The sequence below is a fragment of the Galeopterus variegatus genome, unplaced genomic scaffold (assembly GCF_000696425.1).
Source record: "Galeopterus variegatus unplaced genomic scaffold, G_variegatus-3.0.2 Scaffold5201, whole genome shotgun sequence".
In the NCBI taxonomy this organism is placed as follows: domain Eukaryota; kingdom Metazoa; phylum Chordata; class Mammalia; order Dermoptera; family Cynocephalidae; genus Galeopterus; species Galeopterus variegatus.
In genome coordinates, this window is record NW_007731312.1 from 91,610 (window position 1) to 105,307 (window position 13,698).

General features: G+C 33.9%; 1 protein-coding gene across 1 annotated transcript in view; it reads left to right on the forward strand.

Moving 5' to 3' along the window:
- Positions 1 to 13,698, forward strand: part of PARP8 (poly (ADP-ribose) polymerase family, member 8) — a 122,455-nt gene that overhangs the window by 37,060 nt on the left and 71,697 nt on the right. Inside the window, exons 3-6 of the mRNA XM_008589096.1 lie at positions 7,159 to 7,248; positions 7,813 to 7,883; positions 9,693 to 9,770; positions 10,987 to 11,081. Of these exons, the coding sequence (XP_008587318.1) occupies positions 7,159 to 7,248; positions 7,813 to 7,883; positions 9,693 to 9,770; positions 10,987 to 11,081 (334 nt within the window). The remainder of the gene's footprint in view (positions 1 to 7,158; positions 7,249 to 7,812; positions 7,884 to 9,692; positions 9,771 to 10,986; positions 11,082 to 13,698) is intronic.

Here is a 13,698-nt window from a genome sequence, read left to right on the forward strand (position 1 = left end):
ACACCGAGGGTGGCGATCCCGTTGCCGGTCCCGGTCCGGTACGGGTGCAACACTGAGGGTTGCAATCCGCTGCCGGTCACGAAAAAAGACAAAAAGGAAAAAAAAAAAAAGACTTCCACCTTTGAATATGTTTGTCTTTTGGAGATGTAAAATGTATATACATATATCTAGAGGTTAAGCATCGGCAGGCAGAGGAAGTCTTAAAAATATAGAAGAATTGTGTTGATTACCTGTGTGGTACATGATGTATTCTGAGATGCAGTCCAGAATCAAAATAATTTCCCAATGAAAAGTCATTTACATGAGCCCGTATGGTAGCTTCAGCCTGTATATTTACATCATTAAAATTAAAATGAAGATTCTCTACACCGGTGTAGTTGCTAGTTTTGGAACATCATTTGGCCTTTCATAATATAAAAATAATAGCTAACATTTATTTGTTTCATTCATTTCTCTAAGAGTGTGTGTATGTGTATACATATACTTGATTATTTAAAAATTAGTCCATAGTTTGGTATGGAGATAATGTAAAACTTTTTTTTTTTTTAACTTATAAGTATTTTCTGTGGCAGTTTGCATTAACCATTTAATCTTTTTACAAGATTACTTTATGTTTCAAAATAATAAACTTCCTTGTAATTATTTTGCTATGCTCTCCATATGTTCTCAGAGTAGTATTTTATAAAACAATTGTACAGTTATACAATGGGGGATTCTTCATTTTAAGGACATGCCTATATTTTAATAGTAATAGTAAGTGTTCTTGGCAAGGTTTACTGGAAGAACCAAGACAAGAAATATTTACAAGAAAAAATATGTTTTGTAGATTATTATGCATAAGTCAGACTTCTGCCTTATTGTGGTATAAGATGTTTTTGATGCTGAGTGTTTGTTAGGAAAATAAAAGCCCCAATATTTATTGTAAATATTATAATTACTGTGCTCCTCATCCGGGGCAGTTTGGAGAGATGTCAGCCATGAGAGCTGCAGGACTTTATGTCTAGGTAATAGAAATAATGCCACAAATCAAAGCCCAACTTGAGGGCGCTAAGTGAATTATTCTGTAGCACATGACGTATGGTAGAAGATGCCATTTGGTAAACCAAGTGGACAAAATGTTTAGCTCCCTCTTGTGGCCAAGAGGTATCACTCGAGCTTTTTCTCCCTTTACGGGAGCCCCACTTCGAAATACCAATATACAAAACTTGAAATTTTAAAAGAAAGCATTGGTTATCATTTGTGATAATAAAATAAAATAAAGGGAGTGTAAATATACATTATATTTTATCTACTTGATCAAAATAGGTTAGATTACGCTGCAATAAAACTCGAGGATGGGAGAGGGAAATTAGTGCATTCTGGTTTAAATACTGGGACAGAATTTTGGATCGGTTTCCGCAACCAGTACACCAAAATATGCTGTCCAGCTCACAGTACACTACGTATTTCCCCATACATAATTTCACTTGGTTCTGAATGCCAGGCAGAACAGGGGCGATCATTATGTTCTTACCTCAAGAAGTGTTCTGAGAGAGGTTAAATAATATTTCCCAAGGACATGTAGTTTGATGGTAAAACCACGTCTATAATTCAGTTCTGATTCCTCTTGCTTCTGGGGAAGAAGTAGCATTAGTGTTTTTATGGAACGTTCTTCAAATTGAACATTAATATGTTAATATTTTCCCCATTTTAAAATTTTAATCCACATTTACTTAGAGTTGTTAGGTAATATGCCTGACTTTTCAGATAGACAGTTATATACAAAATTATATGTTTGCTCTTACTTTCCAATACTCATAACTGCATTTTTCCTCTGGCACTGGCTAAAACTTCTGGAATAATTTTTAATAATAAATATGAAATTTGGCAGCTACGTCCCTTTTCTCAAAATTAGTGAGCATGCTTCCAATTACTTTCAGAAAAGAAAGTATTATTCCTTTTCTCATTTACCAAGCCTTTTTTTTTTTTTTTTCTTTTTTTAAGAATGAATATTAAATCTATCCAATTCTTGTTTGGCATCTGTTGAGGTATACATCATTTCTCCTTTAAAAAATAAGGTGACAAGTTATATTAGCAGATAACTTAATGTTCATCTATGAGGATTATGTGTGTTTTGTCATATACTTTAGTATTAAACACTTTGAGTTGCTGAAGGAATTAAACCACTTTTGAGCATTTGATAGAACTTACAAGCAAATCTGTCTGAGCCTGGTACCCTTTTAGTGATGGTTCTGGGTCAGTTATATTTTTCTGCCATGATCATTGATCTTTTTTTCTATTTCTCAGTCATTTTTAAACATGTGTTCTTCTTGAAAGTCCCTATGTTGGTGAAACATCTACATTTTTTAGCAAAAAGTATTTTATAGTATTAGGTATATAATTGTAAAAGTCCTCCATGTCACTGGTTATTTCTCCTCATTTCTACTGTTTGTATTTGTTCCTGTCTTTTCCTACTTTGGTTAATCTTCCAGAAATTTGACCATTTTAAAAATTCTTTAAAATGAATAGCTCTCTTTATCATTGTTAATTTCTTAATGTAGTAATTTGACTTTACCTTTATTAATTCCTTCTGATAGTGTTCCTTAGGCTTATTTTTTTTTTCTACTTTTCCTGGATCGTTTGGTTCAATAATTAGCTCATCTGAATTTGAAAATGTGGAATTTTCTTTCCCTACGGAAATGCATCAGCATTATCCTGAAGAGTCAGGATTATATCACCCTAGCATATGTCCCTTGGAATAGGTTTGTCATTTTATAATTTTGATCTGCTAATTATCCTGTGTCATCTATTAAAAGTCATTTCATAGTTTTGTGAAAATGAAAATTTAGAGGGTCTTTAATTGAGTTAGTCATACATAATAATACTATCAAAATAATATAACATATGATTATTATAATAAACAACATATTATAAAATTGTAATATATAAATGAAATACTAAATGATATGTTGGCTCAAAAATAAAGTGAAAAAATAGAGCAGTCTTCTGGCTTGTACGTCTTTGTGGATTTTCTACTGAAGGCAGCTTTTTTTTTTAAGGTAATGAATTAGAAAATAGTTGTGTATATTACAAGTCACAACCTGGCTTTGTTGTAACAGAACGGCAGAATTTCTTAATTCTCATCTGTTCCCGCCTTTAGTTAGAAGACTTACCTATTGATGGGAGTGGATTATCTCATCCTTTTTATATTCCCCTCTAGAATCTAGAGGGGTGAGGGGAGGATAGTTTCTGGATGCTCCAGTACCCATGAGTCCAAAGAGTCTTGATCTATGTGAGATACTTGGACACTGTATAGTTTTATGAATAAACCGCTAAAGTGAGAATTAGAATCCTACACAGTCTCTATCAAATTATAGCCTCTAAAATATAATTGATTCGATATTTAATAAGCGTTTGTATTTCATAGGATATTGCAATTTTTGAGTGACAATATTTTCCATATTTACAAAAACACTTATAATGACAAAGCATCGAATTTTGGATTCAGACAGATTTAAGCTTCACCACTTACTAGCTGTGTAATTAATTAACTACTTAAATAATTTGAGCAAATTACTTTATTTCTCTGACCCTCAATTTGGTAATCTTTAAAACAGGGATAATAATTGACTGTGGGGATGACATGAGATTATATAGAAAACTGAGGGAAAATATCGAGAATATAATACAATATCAGTATAATTATTATTTATAGGTATAGTTATTATTTCTCTTAAGTTAGATGGTAATGAAGAATGGAGTGACTCGTCTTTAAATTATGCTGCATTTGAGATAGAATAAAGATTACAGTTGAAGGGCTGCTTTTCCGTAGCTCTCTACTCATCTCCCCCCAGTTGTCCATGGAAATTCTGATAGGGCTTACGTCGTCTGTTAGGGAAATAAAGAAAAGAAAAAAAAATTCATATTTTTTTAACAGCTTTAACAAAGATCTGTAGGTCCTCTATAAAACATACACATTAAAGAACCTAACTGACCCAGAGGTTTTAAGGGAAGAAAAAAAAGAAAAAAAATCACAGCTCTGAAGTCAAGTAGGAGAATTCCAGTGAAGAAATTTGACTTTGAAAACATTTTTATTCTGTCACTGACTCATTCTGTTACCTGAAATCCGTGCCTTAATCCTTTCTACGTTTTACTTTCTCATCTCTAAGCAAAGGTGATGTTATTACAAATTCTTGAATAGTTTGAGGAAGATTTAGAAGTAATTGTTTAGACAACACCAAAGAAAGAAAACATAGAATGGATTCATGCAGCTGGGATGGTCCTCAAAGATCTAAGAGGAGGTCAGCAAACCTCATTTTATAGCTCAGAAGACCATGGCTTAGGATAAAAGGGATCAGCAGCTAGTTGATAGCAGTGTCTAGATTTTTTTTTTAATTTTAAAATATTTAATTGCTAAATAAAGATTGAATATATTTAAGATGATCTGATATGTATGCATTGTATAATTATTACCACAATCAAATTAATTAACACATCCATCACCACCCATGTCGTACATTAGATCCATAGAACTTGTTTTTATAACTGAAAGTGTGTACCCTTTGACCAATATCTCCTCAGTTTGCCCAAATCCTGGCAGCCACCATTGTACTCCCTGCTTCTACTAGTTCTCCTTATTGAGATTCTACATAGTGAGTGAGATCGTGTGGTATTTGTCTCTCTGTGCCTGGCTTATTTCACTTAGCATAATGTCCTCCAGGTTTATCCATGTTGTCACGAATGGCAGGATTTCCTTCATTCTTTAAAAATGGAATATTCGGGGCCGACCCGGTGGCGCACTGCTACAGTGTGCCATTTGGGAGCGTGGCGGCGCTCCCGCCGAGGGTTCGGATCCCACATATGGATCCCACATACAGACCGGCCGCTCACTGGCTGAGCGAGGTGCGGGTGCGACACCAAGGGTTGCGATCCCATTGCCGGTCCCGGTCCGGTACGGGCGCGACACTGAGGGTTGCGATCTGTTGTCGGTCACGAAAAAAAAAAGACAAAAAGGGGAAAAAAAAAAAAAAGAATGGAATATTCTATTGTATATACGTATAAAATTTCTTTATCCATTCATCTGCTGATGGACACTTAGGTTGTTTCCACATCTTGGCCATTGTGAATAATGCTGCAGTGAACGTGGAGGTGCTCATAGCTCTTCCAGATACTGATTTTATTTCCTTTGGATATATAACCAGAAGTGGGATTGCTAAACTAGATAAATATCCAGAATTATACAACCTACCAAGATTGAATCATGAAGAAATAGAAAGTCTGAGCAGACCAATAATGAGTAAGGAGATCAAATCAGAAATGAAAAATCTCCCAACAAAGAAAAGCCCAGGAACAGAATGCTTCGTGAGTGAATTCCTCCAAAAAAGTGAATCAGCATCTAGATTTGATGTGCTTTTTTACTCTCCTACATTTCTGATAATAACTTGACATTACCTCTGTGATCTGATCTGACCTATTATATCATAATGACAGTTTGATAAACAATGTTATGAAACCTGAGAACATTTTGATTTAGGGTGAATTAAGTCAAAAACAGAGTGTTCTAAAGCGTAAATACTAGTCAAAATAGAGACTGGTAGAAAATCTCTTCGACAGCATTGTGCAACACATATTATGTTCCCTAAATTATGTCTCATTAAATTATATTCTTTTGAATGAATCCTTACTGTCTTCCAGTGTCAACATTTAATGTAAGCCATTATGATAGAAAATCTTTTAAATTTAGTTATTAACTTTCCTGTTTTCTTAAATATAATGTCTTAATTTACTTGCCTCTTGATGCTTTTTCATGGTGCTGTGAAATTTCATGATGCTATTCACTTTATGGAATTTTCTGGATCTTCCCTTCTAGTTAGTGGTCAGGTTTTACTTCTGTTGCTCTAATGCTCCCTTTTAAAACACTTTTTCTCTTTAGCTCCAAGGAATCCATTGTGCACAGGGAAATAATTAGGTTGATTAAGTGACAAATAATTTCACATCTGTAAGATTCTGAGTCAGGGTTTAAGAAATAAAAAAAATCAGTCTCTAATAGGGGGGTGTTTGATACTCACCCGAAAGTATGAGGTTACTGACAGAAGAGACTCTAGATACATGATCAAAGTCTCAACTAACATGAGACAGTAATTTAAATAACTTTATATTAAATCTGTCTTTTAATTAGTGGTCCCACTTGATAAACACGAAAATCTCTCATCTTCCTTGATGATATTTGAAAACTCAATAAAGCAAAATTTGTGGTTTACACTAATCAAAGGAGAAAAACTTTTGTTTCAAATTTAATCCATACCCACCCCTTCTCACCTCCATGAATAACTATTGAAGCCATATGTCTGCTGAGATTTTTTTGCGGCTAAGCTGTACGTACATATCACTGTCATTTACTCATTACTCAAGGCCTAAAAATAATACAGATGTTTGCCTGGAAGTAAAGTAATGAGCTATCAATTAAAAATCATGTTCTCACTGTACTGACACAATATTGTGAAAATTCGACTCAAAAAGATCTTTTACTGTGTATTCATTCAGTCATCTAAGCACTAATTTCTCTTGGCAGAAATTGATTCATGCTTCCATTATTTGTTGCTGGTATTTTATACTATTTATTAGGTTATTGATGGGTGCATTATAGGATCGTTATTAATGAATTGGTGAAGTGTTTGTTAAATAGCTATCTCACAGATGCTCTGCCACCATCAATGAGCAAAGAAAAATAAAACCTGTGTGTTATATTACCATACACTTGGAGATCCATATTTATCAGGGAAAAAATGCTAAACTTTTACTTTTCTTCCTTCACTCACTAAACCTGCTTCTTGTAGTAGATACCAATATTGAGAAAGGACCCTGTTAAGTGAGTTGAGGCTACCATTGCATCCAAATGATTTATTGCCACATGGGATATTAGAGATGAGTTTGGATAGTCTCCGTTCAAAGTCTGTATTTCTCTAGGGGATGCAAATGTCTTTAAAGAGAGCATTGACAATTAATTAATTCACACGTAAATCTGCAGTTTGCTTCATTATATTTTTTGAGTTTAATCAGAACAATAGTGTGTGCTTTATGAGATTGGAACTAGCGTGATGTGGATATAATGTCATTATTTTTATAAAGGATGTATTTTTTCGAGTTACTATGCCTTTAATAATTAATATTTTTTTGCAGATAATACATATGTGTCAAGTTCAGAAAATGATGAAGATGTACTAGTTACTACAGAGCCAATTCCAGTAATTTTTCATAGAATAGCAACAGGTAATAGTAGTGCAATTTCTTTTATTCTAGGTTAATTTTTTTTAATTATAGGTAAGTTTGTTTTTTTGTTTCTTTTAGCTGATACAGCAAATATTTATGTTTGTCATCTGTAAATCTGGTTCTCCACCCAAATTTTCTATCTAAAGTTTGTTTTTCAACATTTTTTTAAGTGCATAAATTCATAGTACTTAAAAAAAAGTTCCTTTTAAACGCATTACGTTGGCATTGCTCTTGAAAAATATTTTCCTGCATAGTAACACTGCTAGACAAACCGAATATTTAAAAACTACATTTATGGCACTGAAGATACCATGAAATATACGAGAGCTGAAGGAATCTGTATAGTGGTACTTTAGTTTGATCACATTTTTATGCACAGTGAAAAATCAGAATAGCTTGCATATTGTGTAACTCCCCAACACTGTTTCATTTCAGAATATTTCTTAATTCTTTTGCAAAGGAGATGGAATCACCGGAGGGGTGTTTTTACACTGAAACTCATGAATGCTTGGTATATAGCATACTGAAAACTAAAATAATTTTTTAATTATAACTTTCTTTCAGAATTAAGAAAAACAGATGACATTAACTGTTGCTTATCCATAAAATCCAAATTACAAAAGGAAAATGGGGAGGTATGTAAGTTATATTTTTTATTTTTTCAAAACATTAGACATTTTAAGTTTACCAGATATTTGTAGTTACTGCATTGTTGTTGTTTAGATTAAAATTGCATAGGGTGAATCAAACTCAAGCTTGTGGCTTAGGAACTTTTTGTGTGGTAAAGGAAGTGGCCTAAAATTCACTTGGAAAAGAAAGTTCTCTTTAAAATAATAGAAAAGAATGTCTGGTTTAAATCGAAATAAAATGCATACAAAGCTTAACTTATTCTGCATTCTTTCATCAAATAATGTTGTTGACTGAAGATAATTTATGTAACTTATTGCAACTATGCATGGTTATACTTAAAATTGTGTTTGTAGAAAATGATCTCTTTAGCCAAAGTAGCCATTCTTTCATCAAATAATGTTGTTGACTGAAGATAATTTATGTAACTTATTATAACTATGCATGGTTATACTTAAAATTGTGTTTGTAGAAAATGATCTCTTTAGCCAAAGTAGCACAAAAGGTGTATGTCGCCCTATTATCAGCCAGTGTTTAAAAAAACAAACTCATCCCTACTCCCTGATTTTAAAAAATGTACATGAATCTGTAAATAAATACCAAGGCATTAAACAAACAAAATGAGTGCAGTCGGGCTAGCAATTTTCTGCTTTCAAAACTATGCACGCCATATAACTCTCCCTTCTTGTTAGTGATGTACCGTTCATTTTTCCCTTCTTTATCCACATGGAGAGTCATTGATTGAACAAAACCGTTGCTTAAACCAAAAACGGTTAAAATTTTATAAAAGCCAAATTCCCTTTTATTGTTTTTTGTTTTCCTTAAGAACTTGGAATTTATTCTAGAAATTTAGTGACAATTATGAAATATTGGATGAATTGATTTCTATCTCCAAAAGAATCTACCTTTCTCCTATGTTAATAGGACCATGAATACCACTGTGAATTTTCCTTGTTTGTACTTCAGACACTTAACAGATGTGGTTCAGTTGACTAAAAACTCAAGCTTCAAGTCAAAGCATATTGTTTAATTTAATAATAATTAATTTTTTGAAATTTAGTTATTATTAAATTAAATTAAAATTCAGATTTTTGAAATTTGAATTCTAAAACAAAGAATTTTTTTTTTTTTTTCTAAAGATGACCGGTAAGGGGATCTTAACCCTTGACTTGGTGTTGTCAGCACCACGCTCAGCCAGTGAGCGAACCAACCATCCCCATATGGGATCCGAACCCGGGGCCTTGGTGCTATCAGCACCGCACTCTCCCGAGTGAGCCACGGGCCGGCCCTAAAACAAAGAATTTTTGTATATCAAAAGTTCTCTTTCTAATGTGATTCGTATTTATTTTTGTAGTTTGGCTTTTATGTTATTGTATTCAAAGTGTTTTTTCTTTCATACCGTTGTTTAGAGTTGGCAATGGGAGTAAGAACAATATGGGATAAATAATGCTGAGGAACTTTTTAATAAAAATGGAATCAGTTTGAGCTTGCCAAATGTTTTGTCAGAGTAAAACTGAAGGTGTAATTGATTATTCATAAGTTTTTAATATACATCAAATATTAAATTGCAGAACTTAAGGTCAGAGAAAGAGAATTTTAAACAAAAATGTACTTTAGAAAGAGCTGAATATACCCACAAAACTGTTTTTCTCTCCCTCCCTTTGTTTTTGGATTGTACTGCACCAAGAATGTATTTTTATATATAATCCATGTAATATGCAAAAGACCTGCCTATTATGGCCACTTGCTACTTCATTTTCAAACCGAGGACAACTCATTCGACTATTAAAATTATCTTCTTGCTCTATTATTTTAAGGAGTCAAGACAGAATAGTACAGTGGAAGAAGATTCTGAAGGTGATAATGACTCTGAAGAATTTTATTATGGAGGACAGGTAAGTAAATCTGGTCTTCTAAATATCCAGTATCAAAGTTCTAAGAGCCTTATGTTTTTAGTAGAAATGTGTGCCCTGAGAGTTGAGACCTAAGTGTAGTTCAGGATTCTGTAAGGAACTAGAAAATCTATAATTTATCTGTTTCTCACTTTTTGCATATTCTCAGAAATTAAGGCTACCTTTAATTCTTTTAACTGTAACGATTCCTTATTGTTGATGTTGTCGTAATTCATTACAGAGATTTTGCAGATAATTTATTATGCAGTAATTTATTATGTTTTTGACTTTTGCATTTCTTAAGCATATTGTGATTGGTCCATATTTTGAAATGATGACAATTCTAACAAAAGCATAGATTGTTAGTTTTAAACAGAAGATGGTTAACCTTTATAAAAGTAGATGGACCTTAGTTATTGAGCATCCTAATTATTTGTTTATTTGTATTGTCATTGTATTTATTGTGTTGAAAATTTTTTGAAGAAACGTCATAACTTAAATACATGAAATTAGCCTAGCCACTACAAATAAACTCATCAGATTTTTCCAGGATAATGTTAAAATTTAAAACTGAGCAATTGATTTTAGGGTTTGGCTGTGTAATATGTCCTGTTTCTATAAACCCTTTGACCAAATGTGTTTCATAACTTGGATACTATAATGGGAGGGTAATATGTCTAAGAGGGGCAGTAGAACGAAAGTTATTATTATGTCAAAGAATGCAAGTAAATTTGTTCATTCAGAATCAAAAATCAGTAATTTGTGAATCAAGCATAAGCAAGGCAGTAGAGATATAGGCATAACAAAACTATGTTTCTTCCCTCCCAGGAATGACTTTCTAACACTGGGATAGTTTTCCTACTGAAATGATTCTTTAATCAATATAACATTTGAACAGTATGCAAAATAATTCTTCCAGTGAAGTGAAGTAAATGCTTTTCTTGAGCTCAGATGTTCAGTCTAGAAGTTTTTCAGATTTTGCATTTTCTTTGCATCAAAATATTCTAATTTTAACTTTTAATGGTAGTGAATTATTCTAGCCATATGTGAACCTAATAACTTTAGTAAATATACTACTGATTTATCAGTGTTTTTTAATGCAACTGAAAATGTCCATGACAGAATGCACCAGGTGACCTGTGCAAAAGATTGTTTGTGTTTTGGTTCTTTTGATTCCCTTTACCCCCAAGTCACTACTAATTTCATCCCTTTTCATCAGGTGAACTATGACGGGGAACTGCACAAACACCCACAGTTGGAAGCTGATTTGTCGGCAGTGAGAGAGATATACGGGTCACATGCAGTTTCTCTCAGGTAAATAAATACCTTATTTATAATTATTAACTGTTGAAATTAGAAAAGTGTTTGGAATTTCAGTCAAATGATGTGCTTAAAGTCATTAATGATTTGTATTTTTTTCTCTTGCCTATTTTTTTGATCGGGTTTGAATCTTAATGAATGCAAGCCATGTTCATGCCTGCTCTAGATTTTTTCTAGCTGTAGAGGATAAATAACCTCCAGAATAATAACCTCCCAGAGTCCTCATGGTATAAAGGTGAATCTCAGAAGGACTAGTTTGATTTACTTAAAATAAAATAAGAATTAATTTACTGCCTAGTCTCAAATACTGAGACTTGAACACATGGGAGAAGGAACAGTTAGACATAAGGTCTTAGAATCTTTTTCCTTGCAAAGTTCTAAGTCTATTGAAAACAGACTGTTCTAATTAGCTGTTCTTTTACTTAATTGAGGCTTATGAGAACTTAATGGAGTTTGAAGAGTGAAAGTACCTCAGTATGCACAATAGGCTGTTTGGTGCCAATTTTTTTTTAATGTGACATCAAATGAGAAAGGCAGTTAACCACATCTAAATTCTCTGTAAGAAGTGGAAGTAACTGAAGTTGTCTAGATTAAGGTAAAACCTTCTTAAAGTAGATTGAAGAAGGATATAGAAAAAGTGACAGACAATAGATTTATCACTTAAGTAGATAACGACATCCCTACCTGGTCATACCATCCAAAACTGGAATACTGCCTGTCTTGTGAACCATACATCTAAACACTGATGACAATTCTGATTCATAGTTTCTTGTATAGGAAGTGAGTTAGGTCTCTGGGAAACAGGAACCCTGTGATCAATCTGAATGTCTCATCTTGAATCATGCAACAAAATGCATTATATGTTTTTAATTACAAATGTACTCCTGTAGTCATGTATTTATAAAAATGATATCGATCAGTGCCATCTGAAAATAAATTGAGACTAATATTTTTAGAAAGGTAAAATTCTCATTCAGTTAGCAAAGAAATGATTCTGGTAGTTTCCTTGTGAAATTTAAAACTTCCATCTCATAGAAAATATGCTTTGCTTTATGACCATGTCATCTTTCACTTGAAAAATTGAAGCCATATGAGTAATCTAACCTTTTTACTGTGACTAATACCTGATGTAGGCTGGAAGCTCCCAATATTGTGACTCCTCTGCATTTCGATCATTTTTCATTGATGGACAATTTTAATAGGGCCTTTTGAAGTAGATGCTTGGAAAACAGGAGCATTCTGAGGATTTTTGGTGGTTTGAGGAACCTGTACCAGTATACTCATGTCCACCAAACAAATACCTCCTAAAAAAAAATGACAATAAATGAAAGGAAAAAAGGAAAAACAGCTCTGTAAATCAGCATGGACCACTTTAGTTTTCGTGGATTTCCAAATTTTCGTTTGTAGTGGCTGCTTACATATCTTCTGATTCTCCTGTTCTGATCATATGGTAGGATTGTATCTCCCTGCCCCCTTTAACATTAGGTGTGGACATATAACTAGTTGTGGCCAGTGAATTGTGAGCATAAGAGGTAGAGTGTGATGCTGGAGTCCATGTTCCCTGGTCTCTGTTTTCCTGGGCCCCTGATAGAGTTTGGATATGTCATGCTCCCCAAAGCTCATGTCGAAATCTGATCCCTAACTTGGCAATATTAGGAGTGGTTTCGGTCATGGAGGGGCAGGTCTCTTATGAATATATTAATACTCTGCAGGATGGTAGTGAATGACTTCTTGCTCTATTAGTTCCTGCAAGAGCTGGTTGTTTAAAGGACCCTGGCACCTCCCCCTCCCCTTGCTTTCTCTTGCCCTGTGATCTGCTTCTACCTGTAGGCTGCCCTGCTGCTTTCTGCCATGAGTAGAAGCAGCCTGAGGCCCATGCCAGGTGCAGCTATCCCAGAATTGTCAGCCAAATAAACCTCTTTTCTTTATAAATTATCCAGTCTCAAGTATTCTGAAATAATCAGCAGAAATGGACTAATAAAGCCCCTTAGTGATGACAGTGAGCTGTCATCCCAACCCCCCAATTCCATATTAACCATGTAGTGTGAGTGAAATGTAAATCCTTTCTCTGGGTTAAGCCACTGAGATTTTGAGGATGTTTGTTAACACAACTTAGTCTGCACTGAAGTATGTCATTCATCAAGAGAAGATCTTGAATTGGAAGTTTGTAATATCCTTTCCATCATATTGGTTCTCCACCCTCTGCCTCTGGGCTGAGGGAAAAACCTGCATGACTCTGAAAATCAGGAAAGTGATGACAGAAGGCTCCTACGGGAATGAAACTAAGGGGAGAGTATTTTCTGGAGACACTGGAATGTAATCTAGATGTGAGCTTCAGATGCGCAGATCCTGGACACTCACCTCTATTCCCAAAGCCAGTACTTCCTTGAAGGAAAGCTAAGGATTTTCAAGCTGGCTGCAGAGTTGTAGCATCTTTTTATACTGTACCTCTTATGTACTATTATTTTCTATGGGCTTCCTTTCTTATCTGGATCTAATTTTTAAATTCCTCTTAGTCCTGTGTGCTTTAGAGAAATTTATAGCTACCTTGAGTACAGTCTTGCAAATACTTTAATCTGACAAGATTTCTTCCTGACTAATGAGTTTGCAT